The 20,533-nt window shown below is 47.5% G+C and overlaps 1 protein-coding gene across 3 annotated transcripts in view; it reads right to left on the bottom strand.

Annotated features, from left to right (window-relative positions):
* Window positions 1–4,297: 4,297 nt before the first annotated feature.
* CFAP91 (cilia and flagella associated protein 91) overlaps window positions 4,298–20,533 on the bottom strand; it is a 33,583-nt gene continuing 17,347 nt past the window's right edge. For 2 of the 3 annotated variants that reach the window (XM_055002684.1, XM_055002686.1), the window contains 8 exons: window positions 18,874–18,990; window positions 16,102–16,173; window positions 13,075–13,221; window positions 12,293–12,514; window positions 11,365–11,513; window positions 8,472–8,563; window positions 5,029–5,307; window positions 4,298–4,653 (listed from right to left, as the gene is read on the bottom strand). In XM_055002684.1, the coding sequence (XP_054858659.1) occupies window positions 5,030–5,307; window positions 8,472–8,563; window positions 11,365–11,513; window positions 12,293–12,514; window positions 13,075–13,221; window positions 16,102–16,173; window positions 18,874–18,990 (1,077 nt within the window). In that variant the 3' untranslated portion in view covers window positions 4,298–4,653; window position 5,029. Of the gene's footprint in view, window positions 4,654–5,023; window positions 5,308–8,471; window positions 8,564–11,364; window positions 11,514–12,292; window positions 12,515–13,074; window positions 13,222–16,101; window positions 16,174–18,873; window positions 18,991–20,533 lie in introns of all 3 variants that reach the window. The other variant, XM_055002685.1, reaches the window with a different exon arrangement.

Raw genomic sequence — 20,533 nt, 5'->3', positions numbered from 1 at the left:
GCTACTTTTTAAAGTTATGTCCCAATTTTGTTTTTATGCACAAAGCTGCCTTAATTATTGGACTGCTCCTGGTGTCTAGGCAAAATATGCTGAAAATGAAATTTCCGGATCCTGCCTGAAGATTCAGTCTGCAGTACAGGAAATCATATAGATCACATAAGACAGTAACAGCTTTGAAAGGAAGAGGCATTTTACTGAGGGGTGTTGGGAGGTTTTATTTGTTTAGAATAGTTATGAGCCCACCTTTCTCCTAACCTGCTCGGCACCAGCAAAAAAGAAAAAGCAATGAAATAATTAGAGCAATATAGTAATGGAATTGATGGCAATGAAGTCCCAAAGAATAATAAGCTAGTGTATCAGTGACCCCCCCTCCAATAGTTGAGATGCTTTCGGGGGGGGCCTGAGTGACTGTCTAACCATTTCTGTTTTTCAGCCTGTCTAGAAGACAAGCAGGATGGGTACTCTGCGCCCTACATTCACATTCATGTTGCTTTAGATATGAGGATCTAGCCAACCAACCAGCAAAGCCCCCCCCCCCACACACACACACACACCAGGCTTTGCCTCTTCTTCACTGTCACTAGTTAGGACTCTGTTTCTGGGTGAAATCCAAGAAAATGCCTAAGAAAATGCTTGTATTTTGTAATACCACGGGCGGATGGAAGCTACAGAGTGCAAACCTGATGTTATACTATTCAGAGAATATCTCACATTGAATCTGAAAGGCATGTAAAGAGGGGTAAGAACGTGGAATAGGATTTTATATCCTGTTATCAAAAGACACATGCTCTCTGGAGCCACCTCCAAAGCTTAGCCCTATTAACAGCTTCTCTTCAAAAGTGGAGCTTGTTGCCCTTGGTTCGATTTTATCCTGCTGTTCCTCTAAGGAGCTCAGGTGATAGCATGCGTATTATGGTTTAGACTTCACAACAGCCCTGTGAAGTAGGCTGGGTGGAGAGACTGGCCCAGGATCTCACCCAGTTAACTTCATGGCAGAGGGAAAAAAATTGAGACCCGGTATCACAGTCCAACACCCTACACATAACACCCCTCCAGCTCTCTACAAGTCATGGTGGTGGGTCACAGGATGAAACCTGTTCAGAGCCTACTCTTAATGCTTCTGTGTTTAGACTTAGGCGCGGGGCTTTCTCTTGCTACTTGCGAGCCTCGTCTTGGATGCTGTGCTGCCTCAAGCTCCCAGCCCAAACCGCACCCAAGAATCTTTTGCAGGCTCTTCTCAGTGGGAAGAGATCAAAGGAGAGACCGGACAGTTTCCATGCTGAGGTGCGCCAGCAGCCTAGCCTGGAGAATCCAGCAAATGGGTCAGCCAGATGCAAAGGCACTGTCCGGGGTCTGAGCCCCAGCCCCCAGACTTGACAAGAGGGAACAGCAGGGGACAAAAGGGTGGCAGCAACCCCACCCCCCAAGCCGGCAACCAGGGCCAGAACCTACCTACTCCAAGGGCAAGGGGCAAAAGGCCAGGACCTCAGAGGGGTGGAGGGGGCAAGGAGAGACCAGCCAGCCCCACCTCCCAGGGGGAGGAGAGGGGGCTAAGCAGGGAGGGAAAGGGCCACAGCAGGAGGAAGGTGGGTCCAGCAGCAGCAGCAGCCCAAGCAGAGCCCTTGCCTGGCAGGGAGAGGACGCAGCCGCTGCAGCCCAGAGCCACACCATGGCTAGAAGACAGCAGCCTGGCTCAGGAGTTGCTAGAAGCCAAGCCTCTCCAGGGGGTGCTGGACTTTTACTAAAATTGACATTTTGCACTTTAAATGAATGGAATGAACTGTACGGACTACAAAGACTCTTTAATGATATGTGTACTGGAGATGATTGTATTGTGTATTTTTGCATTGTGAATTTATTAATTATACAATTAGACATTTTTGCACTATCGCACTTTTGCACTTTCATACGGTATACAGAATATATAATATTTGTATAAGTGGGCTGATTAGGATGGCTGTGAGATGCAGGCCTGTCTAGAAGACACGTTCTGTAGTCATGAGTGGGGGGCTGTGTGTGGGGTGGGTGGGTGGGGGGGAGGCCAGTCTTTCCCTCCATTTCTCATCTCTTTCTCCTCCCCCACCCCCAGTTCCATATTCTGGCTTGGCATTGGAGAGAGGGATTTAAAATGCATTTCTTTTTGCACAGCATCAGCTTAACAGGAACATCGTTTGGGATCGGAGGGGGGCATTGCAAAGCTTTGGTTTGCTGTTGAGTGTGAAATCCTGACAGCTGTTTTGGAAAGATGGGAGTTCATTCGGCCAGTGCTGCACTCACTTGATACCTTGTAGTAATTCATCCTGTTGCTCAAGGAAGCAAAGTCCTCAGGACAAGGAAGTTTAATTCAGAGTTTCCTAAATAGAGTAATTTAAGCACTTCTTTCTGCACCTACAGGAATCTTTGTAGAAAAGCACACTTCCTAAATCAGAAAAAGGAATCCAATATGGTGTAAACGAGGCTGTGTCTGGATGCTGGCAATGTAGGAAAGCCTGGTGGCCACTGCTGTCGGGCCCTGACGAAGGAGAGCTGGGGCGAGCCACCCGTTTTTTATCTGAATACTGGCAGTGACAGCTGGAGGGATGAGAGACAGCTGGTCTTTCTGCTCAAAAATCCTACTCTTTCAGGTGCTCTCTTGTCAGCAAAGGGAAAGGGAAATGCGGGGTCCAGCCCTTCCTCTAAAAGAACAACAGCTGCAGCTTATTTCCAAGCACCTGAGTTGGGCGACTCGGAGTCGACAAAAAGCAGGGCGGTTCACCCGCACGGCTGCCTCTGAAACGGACAGCTTTCTGTGGCTGCTTTTCAGTCTGTGTATGTCATATTTCCTGCAGGTTATTGAGTCTGGCTTGTATCTTCTGGTTTGAGTGGATTTGGGGCTGGTTCTGTAGCACACGGAGCCATGGATGGGGACAACAAACTGCAAGGGTGGTTGCCCTTCATCCTATGCGCCTACTGCCTGTGAAGAAAGGAAGCTGCAGTGCAGATTGTTTTCCCATCTCAGTCCACTGAAACCCTAGTACCAACAATGGAATGGCAGGAGAGGGAGAGGAGCCCCGAGTACCTCTTTGAGAAGAAGAGTCTCTCTACAGGAGGCATCTTACATGAGGACACTCAAGTGTAGGGAGACACAATGTTACCCGGGAAGCGTAGTTTATTTCACCTGCCTACACAGAGGTGGAGTTTGCTCCTCAGGGGGTTTGTTAATTTCATCTTTGCCTCCCAGAAGGGGAGGTGAAATTCACAGAGCCTTCAACTCTGTTTTTTTAAACTACGCCTCCTGGCTAACATTGTATCTCCCTACACTTGAGCGTCCTCCTGTAAGATACTTCATGTAGAGAGACTCGAAGAGAAGCTACATTTTGAGGAAAGTGCCCCAGGGTGGGCCTCTCTTCCCTTGGGGGGGGGGGTCTGCCTCCCCAAAACATTGCAATTCTTGCATGGTTGCTAGTTACCAGTCCTGGAACTAGAGAGCTGAAGTTGGTGACTGGTGGGAAGAGAGAAACATCACTGAGGGATAGAAAAGAACCCGCCTGCCCCCTTGAGTCTGGCCCCTCACGCCCCTGCGGTTTAACCTTCTCCTGGGAACCCTGAAACTTGAGGTGCAGCCCAGGTGTGCCCACCATCCAGGCAGACAGGTGAAGAGAGACTCTCCCACTGCCCTCCTTCCCTCTGGCATGTCCCGTCATGTGGGGCTGGAGGATGCGTCCTCCGCCCTTCCCCATCTTACAGGCTGAGGCTTGCAGTAGTGGGGCAGGGTTTGGGCCCTTATCTTTGCTGTGGGAAGAAGGTGCCACGGCCAGCAGCTCCCCCACCCCCACCCCGTCTGCATGAGGTGCAAGACTGCTGCTTTCCCTCCCCCCACGTACCCCTGTCTGGGGCAGAGGAGAAAGGGGAAAACGCCTCGGGCTGTTCCTTTCCAGGCATTCACTTCATGCCAGGCTGAATTAGGAGAATTCCATTCTTTCTCTGGAGGACATTCAGGCAGAGACACCCTTGGTGACTTTCGTGCTGCTGCAGCTCTCCTGATCTCAATGGGAATGCGACAGCAATGGATGGGATTCCTCATCATGGAGGGGGGGGGGCAGAAAGCTGGGGCAAATGGTCAGAAATGTCACTGGGGTCTGGGGTCAAGGAGGAGGCTGGATGGCATGGAGGGTATCTACAGTATGAGGACCAGGTTTTGCAGAGTACTAGCCACAGCAGCTCGTTTAGTCTCTATACGCATCTGAGACACTGATGTGTTGCTCCATAATTTCCAAACCCTGTTGCTGATGTCCTGCCAGAAATCAGTCTTGCCATATTCCTAACCAGTTTGCCTTTATTTCTTCGTACACAGAAGTCATCAATGTGTTTTGAGCTGCAAACCGAAGGCTGCAGGGAAAGGCGTTACGTGTTCTGAAGGGGCAGGTGGACTACCTCCTTCCGAGCATCTTGACAGAGGTCTGACCGAGACAACATAGCGCTGGTTTGTTTCAGGGCTTCATGCAATACCCCCGTTTGTCGCACGTTGCTGCTGCAACACAGCAGCTCTTCTTAAGTGGGATTTTTAAAATCGTGAGCCAGGACTAGGAGAGTGTCCTTGCCAATGTCCTTCTGCCTGAAGCACGGGTTCTTTTTGACAGGCAAAGGAGTCTTCTTTCACACAGGCTCTGGGGGCTGTGGAAGAAAGCAGGGCTGGGTGAGGAGGGGCAGAAACTTTGTGGGTGCTATTTTTGTAGCAAAATGGGCTCTCACGACAGCTTTTCATGAAGTTCTCTCTCTCTCTCTCTCTCTCTCTCCGAAAAACAGAGGAAGAAGAAGACACACACCCCACACACACCCCCAAACACACAACGTTCTCCAGGACAGAGCATGCACTCGTTGGGAGAGGGATCCTTCTAGTCCCCCGTTCCTCAAGCAGTCCAAAGGCCACATCAGGAAAAGCAAAGCCCCACAAGGGTCATCCTTTGCCGCTCTTTTTAAAAATGCGACACGGTGCTTGGGGAGGAGGGCAAGTGGGAAGAGACACCTGTCCAGCATACCTTACCTTACCTTATCTGCCCTCGCTGTCCACACTGTCCGGGGCCTGCCCACGTGCATCTTTGCAATGGGGTCCTCTGTGTGATGGCTCCGTCTCAGCTGGGGCAGCAGGCGGGTCGTCTGGCACCTCCAGAGCTTCTTGGGGGCCACCTGGGCCAGAAGTGACTGGACCCCCAGCCTGAGTCGCTTCACTCAACCCCGGTGTGGAAAACAGGGTTCCTACGGCGGTTGGTGCATTCCCATGGATGATCTGATGGGCAGCGTGGATATGCTTCCTCTGGGCCTTCCTCACTGTGCTCAAGCAGAAGAGGGAGAACTGAGAGGCTCTTGCTATACGACGCCGGCCTTCCCCCCCCCCCCCCCAGGTTCTCTCGTTCAGCTAACAGATCTGAACAGAAGCACCAAGCACCAAGAGAGCCAGTTTGGTGTAGCGGTTAAGAGCGGCAGGACCCTAATCTGGAGAGCCGGGTTTGATTCCCCAGGACTCCGCTTGAAGCCAGCTGGGTGAGCGTGGGCCAGTCACAGCTCTCTCAGAGCTCTCTCAGCCCCACCCACCTCTCAGGGGGATTGTTGTGGGGATAATAGTGACATACTGCTCTGAGTGTGGCATTAAGTTGTCCTGAAGGACAGTATATAAATCAAATGTTGTTATTATTATTATTTATGTTGCTGACACCCCTGTTGTCTCTACTGAGCAACATCTTTGTCGTTGTCTAGAAGAGCAACCAAGGAAACCTTTTACAATAACGGGAAAAAGGCCATCTAGGGCAAGCCAACAACATGTAAAATGGCACATACCGTGGTAGAGAATTGCTGGCTAGTAGGTACCTGGTCAGTTGCCCTTTGTCAGTTACAGAAAGGCTATGGCTAAGCTGGAGGGGACTAGAGGGTCAAAATTCCAGAGGCATCGGTCACCTTTGGGCTCAAGTCCTGTGATTTATTTTCATAGGGCATTTGTGTTGAGTCCAGGTTAGGGTTAACCCTGGAGGGAGCCCCAGACAGGATGTTTGTTGACGGGTTCGTGGTGGGTCCCAGTAGTCCTAACTGGGGTTACCAACTCTGGGTTGGGAAATTCCTGGAGATTTGGGGGTGAAGCCTGAGGAGGGTGTGGTTTCGGGACAGGAGAGACCTCAGATGGGTATATAGCACTTTGTAAACCGCTCTGAGTGGGTATTAAGTTGTCCTGAGGGGCAGTATATAAACTGAATGTTGTTATTGTTGTTATCGTTATCCCTCCCTCAGCACCAGTCACGCTAATGGCAGGAACACCAGTGGGCCGCGGCCTGTTGCCAGGAGTGGCTCCCCTTCTCCTGCTCCCCCATTTGGCTGAAAACTCTTGTTCGCTGTTGTTTGGGGGTGAGGCAATACCACACGTGGAAGGCAGGCACTTCCTGTTTCTTTGTTGCCAAGGTATTGTGCTACTGAGCTTCAATTAAGGAATGGCTTTGGAGCGTGCCACGTTCAGACAACTGCAGTGTCAGGACCCAGGAGACTTTGCAGCGCACTCCAAGGCCTGCCCTGGCCAAGCCTACCTCAGAGGGGTAGTCTGGAGAGCAGGGACAGACTCAGGTCTCTTTTGAAAAACCAGATTTAGCTGACTTATTTTAGAACATGTATAGACTAAAGCCACCTTTCCACTAAAAAAAATGGAAAGAAGTTCTGGAACTTTATTCTTATATATATATGATCACGGCAGTAAGAGTATTGTATGTACAAAAATGGAAAACTCCAACATTGCCTAGAATGGAGGAATGATGGATAAAGGTTTAGAGTTTGTGTTGATGGTAAAACTTACTTCACTGATTAGAGAAGGTACATTATCTATATTTTTGGTTGAATAGAAACCGTTCATAGACTTTCTACATGAAATAGATAACAATGATTTGAAGATATCTGGATTTATGGATTAAGAATTATGAACAAGAGAAAAAAGAGGGCTCTTATTTTTAACATAGAATAAGTGAGACCTTGAAAATGATATATATTTCTTGTGGAGAAAATCAGAACTCAACTAGTTTTTTTTAAAAAAAATCTATTTTGTACCTTCTTTATATTATTGTTAGTTGCTTTTCCCGTTTGTTTCCTCGTGTGTATATGTACTGCTAGTTTGGTTTTCATATTGTTGTGTCTTTTCTTATCTTTTATGTTTACTGTCTATTGTTTAAATAAATAAAATGCAACACTCATTTTTAAAAGATGGTTGGCCATCTCTAGAGATTACACCTGTATCTTTAAATGTTCTCATGCACCAAGAATGAACTCTAGACCCTGCACTGTCCTTCCTCTGTCAGTCCTTTTGCCGTCTCTCAGGGTGGGGTGTAGGACTTCAGTTTTTGCCCCATGGCAGGCAGAGGAGGGGAGACAGCAGGACCATTATCTTTTGCTTACTTGGGACCATTTAAAAAGTTCAGTCTGGGTCGCCAGGCAACATCTGTGTAAACTTGGACCTACCCAGCCATGCGGCCAGAGGAGCACAGTCCCTTTCCATGAAGGAACAGCTCAGGTCTAGGAGGGGGAAGTGTCCTGCATGCAGACTCTGCTCCAGAGGAGACCGCTGAGCTTTTGGCATTCTGGTGTGCCGCTTTTCCTGGGCAAGCTCCAAGAAAAACCAATAAATTGATTCTGCTCTTTGCTACAAACCCCTACAATTGCTTTGTAAATCTGTCTCTCAAAGACAGAGAACATCCACGCATTTGCAGTTGCATGGAGTAATCAGGGGCTGGTTGCTGTCACTGGAAAATGGGATCAGTTTGTGAGAGATGGCCTATGCCAGGCATCCCCAACGTGATGCCCGTGGGCACAATTGTGCCTGCCATCAACTTTCTTGGTGTTTTTAGAAAATGTGTGGGGCTTTTGCAAAGCATAGCTATTGGAGTATTGGTCAGTTGTGCAGATTTTTAACAACACTGCTTTGGCAGAAGCTGCTTCCATAGCGCAAGGATCTTCACAGTGTGACTAAAGGCAAGCTATGGTAGCCATTTTGTGGCTGGCTCTGCCTCCTGCAGAAGCCATTCTGTGGCAGCCATTTTGTTACTGCACCCGCCACACTGTGTCAGAATTCCAAATGCGCCCCCAGACTAAAAAGGTTAGGGACCCCTGGCTTTTCCTAGAAGGAACAATCAGCGGCTTTAGAACTTTGGGGGACTTGGCCTCAGAAGCTAGTAAAAATTCCCCCCAAAACGGTATAGAAAAGGACTATGTTACAAATGCTGAGCCACTGGATTCCGCACACGCACCAGGCAGAGGCGCACAAAGCTGGGCGAAGCCCATTTAGCCTTCCAGCAGTGAGTGTGCAGCAAATCGTTACCAGTTCAGTTATTGTGTGGACTTGCCCAGGAGAAGCCAGAACTAGCAATCCTTGCTGCTGGTGCCCTGACAGCCCTCCCGCCCCAGACAGTGGAGCCAGGGCTTCAGAGGAAAGACTAGAATCATTTCAGGGGAACCGGGCTTCTCACCTTTCTCCTTAATGGCCATTTTCTGCACTTCGGGGATCAGAAAGCGATAAACCAGTTCTGCCACGATCTCTTCGGACTGCAGGCGAGTTTGGCTGCAAAGCAGAGCAGGAGTGTAAGAGGTTTTCTGTTCTTCCTCTTTCTTGCCCTGTTCTTCCCTGACTCTTCTGCACTTTTCCTTTTGCATCTTGAATTGTCTGTGAAGAACTTTGTGCTAGTCACTGAGAGAGATTTTAGGGCCACACTATATGAGCCCTTGGGGATGGATACATCCCTGGCATGTACTTTAGCTGCAAAACAGCTCTGCAGGGACCTGATGTGGACTGAGAAAACAGGGTTGCAATTACCTGTAACTGTTGTTTATCAAGTGGTCTTCTGTGCAATTCCACATAGGAACCGCACATGTGCAGGCCAGCTGTGCAGGAAGTACATATGTGCAGGCCAGCTGTGGAAGTAAAGATCCAAAGATTTCTAGAGCTTTCTAAAGTGATTAGGGCGCCACCCCAACTTTGTCTCATAATGGCACTTTCCCACCCAAACCTTCATGTGTGAGGAGAGGAGAGGAGAGGAGAGGAGAGGAGAGGAGAGGAGAGGAGAGGAGAGGAGAGGAGAGGAGAGGAGAGGAGAGGAGAGGAGAGGAGAGAGCGCTCCTCCATTTGTCCTCCCTTCACCGCCACGGAGAAGCGGCATCTGAGAGCGAGCAGTCCACAGCAGGGAGAGGAGGGAGGGACGTGTGCCTGCACAGAAGATCTCTCAATGAACAACAGTCACAGATCAATGCAACCCTGTTTTCATTGTCAAGCCTTCTGGGCAATCCCACACAGGAGATTAGCAAGATCACTTACCTGGAGGAGAGTCTGGGCTGCTTAACGAAATAATGATTGCAACACTGCTTTCCCCTAACTCTTTGCTAGAGGGATAAGATTCATGGGGGAGAGAGTGAAACCCTACCCGAAGATCCCTCCGATTTGCATCTCGACGGAGGTGATCTGCAAGGTGAGTCTGTTGGTGAGTTTTTTAGCCTTATCGGTTCTGATATCAACAGAGGAAACGATTTTGCTTTTGGCTCGGAAGGAGCTGCCGGATCAAAGGACTGAGCCGGACACACTGAAGCCAAGAATGGTGTATGTGCTCTTTTTTCCGGCTTGGTGCTGTCAGACAGGCAAGCTAGCCTGCCTGCCATACCTGTGAATGGATATATACTGGGGTGGGTGGGTAATAGCGTAGTTGCTGTTTTCCTTCACTGTATTTTGGCTACGCTTTGCAGTGTTATCAGTACAGCTGGGACTGAGTGGTCTGGGAACAGACTGACCTTGAGAAACTCGGCTCGGCAACTCTTCCAGGACTTTCGCGCTTTGCAGCTCTGCACCAACTTTAACTGACTGTTGTTTGAACTGAGGAGAGGGGACTGGGGGTATAACCTTTCTGGGAGTGCATTGCTTTGGCATTCCAGGCAATTACTACGTATAAGTGCACTTGTAGGGAGTAATCTCTAACAAAGACCTTTAACTTGTACAACTGCATTTGATCAAGTGGAGAGTCTGAGAGAATCTCCTAGCCAGGCCTGACAGGTGCCTCGCTTTGCAAGCTGTTCAGGAGCCCCCGAAGCCTTCTCCTACAGGGCTGCTTTAAGTCTTGCCACCCTTTCATGTCTCATGTGAACTAGTGGGACTCTCTACCAGTAGGGAGATGTTGTGGCCCTCTTCTAAACAAACAAGGTGCAGTTCACGCTCATCTGATTGAACCACCTTTGTGCTGCACTCCAAACATTTTTTAGAACAGAAAAAGGTCAAATAGGGAAAAAAGAGCAAAAAATGTCTTCCTGAGGTAAATTTTTGAGTGTCAGAAAGTTGCGTCCACCCTCCATGGCAGTGAAGGAAAAGCACTCTCCCCTCCCTGATCACGTGACGGTTTGGGTGGGAAAGTGTCGTTGTGAGATTGGGCGGGGGCACTCTAGTCCCTTTTGAAAGCTCTAGAATTCTTTTGAACTTCACCTCCGTGGCTGGCCTGCGCATGCCCAGTTCCATGCAGGACTGCACAGATGGCTCACTCAGACGAGCCACAGAAGGCGGTGCCAATGTCCAAGACGGAGAGGCAGCTTTGTGAGGACGGCACGGAGGCAGCGACACTGAGGCCGGAGCACGAGTACTGCTAGAGCGGGGGGGGGGGGTGAGAGAGGAGATTCCAGCCAGCTTCTCACCTTTGCGTTCTTTTTGCTAAGCTGGAAAAGTTAACAAAGGGAATAAACAACTACAAATATCCTCGTCTTTCTAGTACATAAATGAAAAACTAGAAATCGTGGAGCAAGGAGAAAGGGGGCTGAAAACTAATATTCCTTCAGAAAAGGAAGTGAAGAAATAATTACAGATCTGCCTCCCTGGATCCCCAGCAACGTTTAAATGCAGAGAATTCTCTAAGGGAATAAAAGGAAGGCAAATGTCCACCTACTTCTAACACAGGAACGAAAGCAGGAACTAAGATTAGGGGAAAGGAGAGAAAAGAAATATTCCTGAGAAGAAAGCTGAAAGGACATCACTCACAGAGCTGTCTGGGGCTTCAAGTCCAATAATTTTTAAAATGTAGAAGAAATCACATGAGGGAATTAAATAAGGACAAATGTGTAATGCAGAAGTGAAGACCTAGACTAAGAAAAGAAAGAAAGACTAAAGCTGAGGGGAAATATTCCTTACGAGCAAGGTGGCAGAGCTGCTTCAAACAGGGTGGTTGCAAGAGAACCGTGCGGCTTGCTCGTCCCTTTCAGGGCATGCACAGAAAGGCAAAGCTGTCTTTTGTTTCTGTACAGGCATAAAACCCACACAAAGACCATGAAGACGGACTCTGTGCTCTTGTCCCTTCTATTATGTAACCCGCAAGGTTGCTCCCTGAACAGCCCTACCGTTCTTCCATTTCATAAGCGACGTCATTAATTTTCACGGCCACTTTCTGAATTTCTTCTCTGGCTTGTTCATCAGCTGTTGTCTCCATGCTGCTCAAAATCACATCCTCTAGGTAGGAGTCAACTGTGCTTTGGTGTACGTTAACAACCTAGGTGGGAAAAAAAATCTTCTTAGCCCCAAATCATATGAGCTTCCTGTACTACAGCCCGTTCGGTGGCTCCAGACAATAACACCTCACCGTGCTGGCAAATTCCTATTGTTCCACCTGCCACTCGGTCAGGCCAACAATGCACTGTTTAGGTTTGCAGGGCTCAGTTGTGTAGGGGTTTAGCTGAGGACATGTGTGAAATTCTGTTTTTAGACAAAGGATCAGCTGCTACCTGCATGTTTGAGTTGACTCAAGAATGTGGAATGCTTGTGGGCACGGCTAAGGGAGCAGCGTCAAAGAAAAAATCGAGATCGGGGCCTCTTTCAAACTATGAAGTAACATGGCAAAAATCTGACATTGTGTTGTGTCTACAGATGTCCCTCTACTAAGCAACAGACATGGGTCCCGGTGATGGTATACCTCTTGGTATTCTGGCTGTCGGGCTCCTTGCCTCCTACTTCGCCCACCGAAACACACCCAATACCTGACACCACGGTGGATCTTACTCAGTCCACTGAGCAAAGTTTATTCATTCATTACAACATTTAAACGCTCCTTTCCTTTTGGCTCAAGTTTCAAGTCTTCTCACAATCTAAGCAGTCTTCTTCCAACTTAAGTGGCTCTTCCATAGAAGGGAACAGCCTCTTAAGTTGGAAGAAGGCTACTTAGTGGATGGTTGGATCCACCCCACCAGTTGGCTCCATTGTCTGTGGATCCATGTGGAGCAAATTCAGTTGGCCCGTGATCATGCACTTTCTGATCGACTGTCCTCTACATGCCTGTTTGAAGATTTCATCCTCTTCCCGCCGGCGCCTTTCTTCCACCTGGCGGCGTCCGCTTTCCTCTGCTTCCCGCATTCGCCGTTGCCTTTCAGCTAGCATGGCAAAAGCATGGATCCGCCGCTCTTCCTGGAGCCTGATTAGCTCTTTGGACAGGAAGTCCAACAAGTTTGCAATGGCTCTGCCTTCCACCCGAGCCAAATGCTTTTCTACCAGGGACAGCTGAAGACAAAACAAGAAGAATGGCGCTAGAGTAGACGAGACAACCCACCCTCACGAGAAGGGGGATCTGCTCCAGGCCCCTACTTTTATTTAAAAAGAATCTGAAAGTTCTAGATCGGATTAAATAAAACATTATTGAACACAGGCATAGCCCATAGAAATTAATTCTATGTAGGCATATATGCTATTTCAGCTCCTTATATGTCATTCCTAAAATGACTTTAAGAAAAAAAGACTAAATTTGGAGCTTCTTACTCAGAGCTTTGCCAAAAATGGTATTCCGTATTCAGAATGGACACTGCCTGTCCTCTTTCGGGAGTCATAGTTCTGGCTGTCAGTCACAGTCGTTGATTGATTTTTTAGACCTCTTTGGGAGCATACACAGCAGGAAGTCTGTGTCCTGCCTCCGGGTGGGCCTGCATCGGACCTTGTCCCCGGGGCAGAGAAGGGCTCGTGTCTTCTTCCCCCCTCAGCTCCACATCGCTATCACAGGAACGTGAATAACGCAAAGGGGAGAGACCGCCACTGGGGCTTGAAGGGTGGACGCAACGCAGCCAAACCTTGTGCTCGTGCAGATCTCGCTGCCGCTGCAACGCCAACGTCACTTGCTTCTCTGCTTTTTTCAAGAGCTGCCCGTCCTCCTGGAGAGCGTGAGTCGTACGCAGCTCCTGGATCAATTCCAGTCGCTTCTCCTTCCCTTCAAACATCTTTTGTTTACAGTCAAGAAATCAATCAATGAAGATCAAACCTACGTCATCCCATTCTGATCCAAGCACAGTTCCCTGCCTGCCGCTGCTTCCCTTATTGTCTTCTACTGCTTACTGGACATGCGCTGTGCTCGGAGCATCCAGCTTTTGCACCCTGAGAATGAATTCTCAAAAATTGCTGGACGCTCCAAGCGCATCTCATAAGGCCCTAGACCCTGCTCCCAAATACACAAAGCAAGCAATCTCAGAGGGCAAGAAATCTGAGCCCGACTAAGGTACAAGCTGGGCGTGACAAAGCAGACCCACATCCTAGTGCCCCAACATGCCATTTATCTGCAAAACACAGGTGCACTGGGCACACAGGTGTGGCACTTGGTGCCGGGAAACTCTTCCCTCAGCACTGTTTCCTTGACTGTAAATGCCTCCCCAGGCCGTTTTGAGCCCCGGTAGGCAAAAGGACAGCGTGGTGTTACTGTTGCATACCTGTCTTGTTTCCCTTCTGTGACAAACAGTAGCACAAGGAAGCAAATTCTGGTTAGGGAACAAGTGCAGGGGAGATTGTTCAGTTCTACTGTCCCCCAACACCTCGGCCCAGGCCTCTATTGCTCTCCCCTGCCCCACAGTTGCTTATTCCTGATCCACAACATCATCCAGTAGTTCATCCAGTAGATATTTAGCATCATATAGAGAGACCCCCATTCCTACCCAGCTCAACACTGAACTAGCGTCAAGGGGTCTTTTAGGGCAGGGGTCTGTAACTGTGTTGAGCCCGTGGGCTTGCAGCTTGGGGGTGCTTTTAGATCAACATGGACGGGTCTTATCCTAGTATCTTCAACCAAGCTGGATTGGGTTGTGGCAGCGTTGCTTCCTGGGCAAGTGAGATTTGGCCCTGCTGATGTTTTTGTATTGCTTGGGTTGGTGCCCAAGCACCAAAAGATATTAAATGGATTTTGGTTTTTGCCTTCGACGGGCCTGGGCCTGGTTACAACTGATTACAACTTTGCTTCTACTTTAGGGATATCTGGTGGGGCTGCTTTGGAAGACAGGCGGGGAGTTGTTCAAAATACGGCAATAAAACTAATGTCAGATGTTGACGACAGGCAGGCACCATATTTCACTTCTCCACCAAGAACTTCAGTATCTCTATGCAATGTGATACTTTTCACCTTATATACTCTAAGCAGTCTTGGACAAAGGACTACCTGCCCAAATTTTTAGTATCTTCACTTCAGGTTCTGCTTCTTGTCCCCTACTTCAAGAGGAGAGCAGGCCCTATTCTGTTTGGGGGGGGGGGCTGTCCTCTGGGATACACTCCCTTTGCCTCTTCATCTGGCACTAAATCTATCTTATCTCAAGTAGGGAGTTTATACCCTGAAAATCTTGGTGGTCTGTAAGCCTGAACCTTGCTGGTACCAAATCTGTTAATTTGTGGGGTGGTCAGGCTAAACTTTGTTTAAAATTCTACCAGCTATTTGAAATGGCATTTTAACATTCCTCCAATGGGTTATAATTTTTATCTGTACCTGTTGCTAGTTTCTTTTACACTTAAACTGCAGTATTTTATGAAAATGTGATGGTGGGTCTTTCTGCTTTTACTGGGCTATTTTTATTGCTGGCTGCATTTTATTTCTATTGTTCTGTTGTGTTATTTTTGAAACTGCCTCAAACTACATTAACGGAGCAGCCACATGGCAAAGAAATGAAAGGAAATCATTAAGAATTGATTCATGAATGCTGAGAGGCCATCAGCTGGCTGCAAGGAAACCAGAAAATTGTAAGAGGAGGAGGAAACATAAAGGGACAGTAGCCCTGAGAAAGTGGGTGGATCTATAACCGGACACTATGGGGTTACAATTGCATTTTAAATTTTAGAATTCACAAATCAAGTCTAAAGAGAGATGGGAAAACAAGAACCAGAAAAGAGTAATAATATGCAGTGGTTTCTTGATGACATCGGCTAGTGGTGATTCCCCTTCAAAGAGGCATTCTGTCCATCTCTCTCTTCCTGCCTCTCATTCAGTCCCCTGCTCTCCTCCTTCCCTCTCACAATACAAAGTGAAAAGACTGCTGGTCTGGAAGCCACTGCCCTCACAACAGACAAAGCAGCTTTGGCACTTTACACCCTATGGCCGTTTTAATCCTATTAAATATAAATATGATGATTCAGTTCAGACATTAGGCCAACATATGCTTAAGGAAGATTAACTACGGTTTGACAGGGTGCCTGAATTAATTAACCATGGTTTGCAAAAGACTCAACAACCTCCCCACTACCCGCTACACAAAAACATGGTTCTTGCTAACTGTGGTTTACCATGATGTTTAAGTAAACAATAATAACATAACATTAATAATATTCCATTTATATATCACCCTTCAGGACAACTCAGAGTGGTTTACAAAGTGTGTTATTATTATCCTCACGACAATCCCCCTGTGAGGTAGGTGAGGCTGAGAGAGCTCCAGGAAGCTGTGACTGACCCAAGGTCTCCCAGCTGGCTTCAAGCAGAGGAGTGGGCCATAGTTAGGGGTGTTGTTTTGCCTTCAAAGGGCATTGCATCGAAATACTGAAACACTGATCAGATGTCAACGTAAAGCCTGCCTCAATGTTCAACGTGTGGTTTAGGTTCCAAAGTACAATCGACGGAAGCCATGATTTGGCGAGACAATTTAAATGAATCTGACAATTCCGGTGCTGCTCTCCGGATTAAGTTTTGAGGACTGAGTTTGTAAGATGGAGTGGAGTGCCAAAGAGACTCCCCTGATGCTAACAGAAACTGTGCATAGTGCACATGGTGAAGAGGAAGACAGAATTCGACCCCTGGGTCACACAGACCTTTGTCACTGGATTGTTGAATGCCAAAATGCAAAAGAGGATACCATATTCTGGACAGCTCTGCCGCGGATTAACTTCTGCAGTGTAATCACGGCTAAGTCTCTCTCTTCATCGATCTGTCCAAACACAACAGAAAAAACAATTAATCATCCGCTGACTTATTTTGAAAAGGCACCGTGGGTGGATCTGCAAGGCATCTCCCTGATTGCCTTAGCGTAGGGTTCATAGTTGGACCTTTCAATCCTAGTATACACCAGTTAAACTGGCCTGTGAACCAGGACCTCTGTCAAGTAAGGACAGGTAAAGAAAAAGGAGACTGTGTAAGAGAAACCTTCCCATCATTCCCTGATAGTGACATATTTTACTGAAGCAGAATTAGTTTTGATGGTCCACTAGGGGACGGGGTGGGGCACTGCTCTGAGTTTGGGAACAGAGATCAACTCAAAACGCTAATACACTTTCTTTAACTGATGTAAAATAAAACCGTGTTTCCTGGAGAACCGGGCAATGAGCGTCTAAAGCAAATCTCTTTATTGATTTTTTACAGATATCAGGGACATGTTCAAAAGACACGCCCTCCCCCCTTCAGAAGCCACCATAAATCCTCAGGATGTGTACAGCCAGAGGTGCAGAAAGAATCTCTCTTTGATACCAAACCAGAGAATCTTATTCTGGTCCCTCAGGGCCAGACATGAGTCAACTAGATTGTCTCATTGGAGCCCCAGCACCTTCCATCATCAGTCATTCATCATTCCCCAAGGGCTCCCAGCCAATGGCCAACAACTACCATGCACAGTTCTGGCACATCCCTAGCCCACTCATTTCCACTAGTCAGAGAAAAAGGTATAAAAAGGGCTCCTTAAGACCTGCCCCCCCAAAAGGGTTGTTTTTCATCCCTGAACCATCTTCCAGCACTGATACAAGGTAACCGGATTCCTTGGTCTGGAAGCGTATGACCTAATTTCTCCCATCCTACCTCCTTTTCTGAATCTTCCCTCCATATCCTTCCTTCCATCCCTGCTCTTCAATTTCAGCCTTACCTGGTTCCCATCCAGCTTACACAACTTCCCTGGCTCCTCATAGACTTTCCTGCCTCCTGCAACGCATTAGGGACCTTCATTTTTCCATCCAAACCTCTGTCATGTCTGAGCCCCATAATGCTAATACTGACCTGCTGTTCTGAATCAATGTTTCATGCTGTAACTCTATGTCATATTGCCAATGCCATAACTCTTTCTTTCACAGGCATCTGGCAGGTGCTTTATCTAACAGACTGTAGGAACTTTTGGTGCTTCTGATCTTGTAGACAGCTCACTCACATGCATTGCTATGTCTCAACTTTGATCTTTTGCTTTCTCAGTGACTCTACTTGATAGTACAAATATGTGAGACGTTCTCACACAAGTTTGCGCCAAAAATCCTATTTACTATTGGGAGGGGGGAAAGAGCAAACGTGTGTGCTAAGAGGAAGGATTTTTCCTGTCAATCTTGCTATTACTGCTCAGATGCTTACCTTGCTTCTGAGTAACCCTATGGACATATCTGTGGAAATGATTTGATTTCAGAATAAAAACCATTTAACCAAGAGCCTGGATTTCTTGTTGCAATGGAACAGGGATCTATCTGCCATAGCCTGTCATCTATAGCCTGACAACCTCCTTTCCCCTCGTGATCTTTGTGTTCCCTTTCTGGGACAGCCCCACACCTTTACCTGCTCCCAGGTGGTTTTTACTTGAATTGCCAAATGGGAGGGACACATTATTTTGGGTTAAAATAACTACATCTGGATAATAGGGTCTTGCAAAGAGAATGTTTTATTGGATTGCCACAAGTAAATTGTATTTTAGCAATGACCTGCTAAGACTTGCTATCTTATTTTGCTGCATAAGGAAGCTATCATTTTACATTTATTTCTTACTCTGTATCTTGATTATGACAATAAAATTACCCTTCGTTTAAGCATCAGTCTTCTTTCAGTCTCCTCTGGAGGAATATCGAATCTTGCCTGGAGCTATATATTCACAGATTTAAACGGCCCATTGGAAACCAGTGTTCCTACATGTGTGGGGCTGTTCAGACATGCATAGCATGACACATGGGTCCTTTTGGTAAAACCTTACATGGAAGGTTTCTGGTTCTCCCGCTAAAGAGATACATACGGCAACATTTTGGGTCCTTCCCAAAGATGAATGGCTTAGGAGCAAATGTATGAACTGGCACAGATTAAAAGATGCCTTGTGTTACAGAAAGAGGACTTGGAAATGGAACAGTGGAACTGTATATTTGGAAGTAGAAGACAGTTTTTTACTCAGCAAAATTCAGATTTTAAGATCAAAACTGAGATAACCTATCAGCTTTAGGCTGATCCTGCACTGAGCAGGGCGTTGGACTAGATGGTCTGTATGGCCCCTTCCAACTCTATGATTCTATACAACTCTGGACAATGAATAATCCTAGCTGATTTTATAGCAAACATTCACTATAGCATAAACACAAATCACACTCATAATTTTAAAGTATACATTATTTAAAGGTAAACATGTCTTGTTTCAACAGCTGGACAGTTTTCTAATGTTGCAAAGGGCAGCAAAGTCCCCTTTAACATTCCCATTGTTGCTTGCTGATTTTTTTAAAAGCTAGTTTTAAAGCAAAGTGCCCTGAGCCTGTGAAAGCAGGGAGGGCGGAATATAAATGTAAGAAATTAAATTAAATTTTAGATAACCATAAACATTCTCTGGTTCTTTTGTTCATGATTCATATAACATTAGAAGCAGTGGTAGCTTTAGGCTGTGACCTGCCATAAACCGCTGACGTACCAGTGAAGGTATTTCCAATGCTGGAGTTGTAGAACAACCAATCAACTTTGATACCTTCTGAAGGAAGAAAAGTGGCTTCCTTGGTTCCTTAACTTGGGTCTTCTTGTCTTGCAGGATCTGAAAGGGGAAAACAGTATCTGAGGAACCAGCCCTGATTTGTTGGCTTAAATGGCCATCATCTCCCCCCCCAGTCCCCCCCACACACCCATTCCCATTTACCAGAACCATTGTGTACCACAGGTGTCTGAAGAAGCGAGCTCTGACTCTCGAAAGCTTACACCCTGAAAATCTTGTTGGTCTCTAAGGTGCCACTGGACTCAAATCCCATAGGTTTTGCTGTGGATGTCCAAACTTTTTGCATTGGAATCAATCATTTATTTATATTGCCCCAGTATGCTAGAAGGAACTGGGGTGGGCTACATTTTTTTTCAACTGCCCCAGTGAAAAGGAAAGTGAAGGCAGATGAAGGCCAACAAGCAACACAACTCTGCAGTGATGAAATACTAACTTGTTCCTTTCTCATGATGAGACTAAAAGTTGGTTATACAGTGGAAGATATTGCAATCAAACAGCATGAAACTTCCAAGAAACAATGCAACAAGGCTAGGATCACAAAAAAACAGAAACATTGCAAAAAAAATTATTAGACATGAACATTTATAAACAGTGCAAAAATGGAATGACAAAAGTAGAAAGCAATGAAGTCAGAACAAAATAATACATACAATCAGGGGTCATTTCGGAGAAAAAGAACTGCAGGAACTCATTAGCATAACTCGTTAGGATATGCTACACCCCTGGATCGGGCCAAAATGGCCAGGATTCGGCTGCTGCCAGATGGGGGAGTGTTCCCCCACCTGGCAGTAGCCCGATCAGGGCTGTTTTGCCCACAATCCAGGCCAAAACAGGCCCCAAATGGCCCTTTTGGGCACGTTTTGGCCTGGATCAGGCCCAAAAGGGCCCAGATTGGGTCAGTGCCAGGCAAGGGACGGGTCCCCCACCAGGCACCAACCCAATCCTTGTGGTTTTGGTCCTGATCCTGGCCAAAAAGGGCCCCAAATGGCCAAAAAGGGCCATTTGGGCCCCGTTTGGGCCCGGATCATGGCCGAAACAGCCTGGACCAGATCTGTGCTGGGCAGGGGAGGGTTCCCCTACCTGGTGCCGACCACATCCCAGCAGTTCGGGCCCCGATCTAGGCAGAAAATGGCCCAAATGGCCAAAAGTGGCCATTTTGGGCCGGGATCAGGGCAGGATCTGGTCGGAGCTGAGTAGGGGAAACCTCCTCTCCCCAGCACTGCCCCAGTCCAGGCTGTTTAAGCCCAGATCTGGGCCAAAAGTGCCGAAAACAGCCATTTTGGACCCATTTGAGCCCGAATCAGAGCCTAAAAGGATGGGACCGGGTCAGTACTGGGCAGGGTAGGCCTCCCTCAATCCAAGCCAAAACGAGCCCAAAATGGCCAACAATGGCCATTTTGAGCCATTTCAGCCCGGATTGGGGCTGAAACGGACGGGACCGCATCGGTGCCAGGTGGGGGAGGCTTCCCCCGCCAGGCACCGACCCGATCCAGGTCGTTTTGGCCCCGATCCGGGCTGAAATCAGCCCAAAATTGCCAAAAATTGCCATTTTTGATCCGTTTCAGCCAGGATCGGGGCTGAAACG

The sequence above is a fragment of the Eublepharis macularius genome, chromosome 18, assembly GCF_028583425.1.
Source record: "Eublepharis macularius isolate TG4126 chromosome 18, MPM_Emac_v1.0, whole genome shotgun sequence".
Lineage (NCBI taxonomy): Eukaryota > Metazoa > Chordata > Lepidosauria > Squamata > Eublepharidae > Eublepharis > Eublepharis macularius.
The sequence above is the reverse complement of the archived record's forward strand: the minus strand, read 5'-3'. Positions and strand labels throughout refer to the sequence as shown.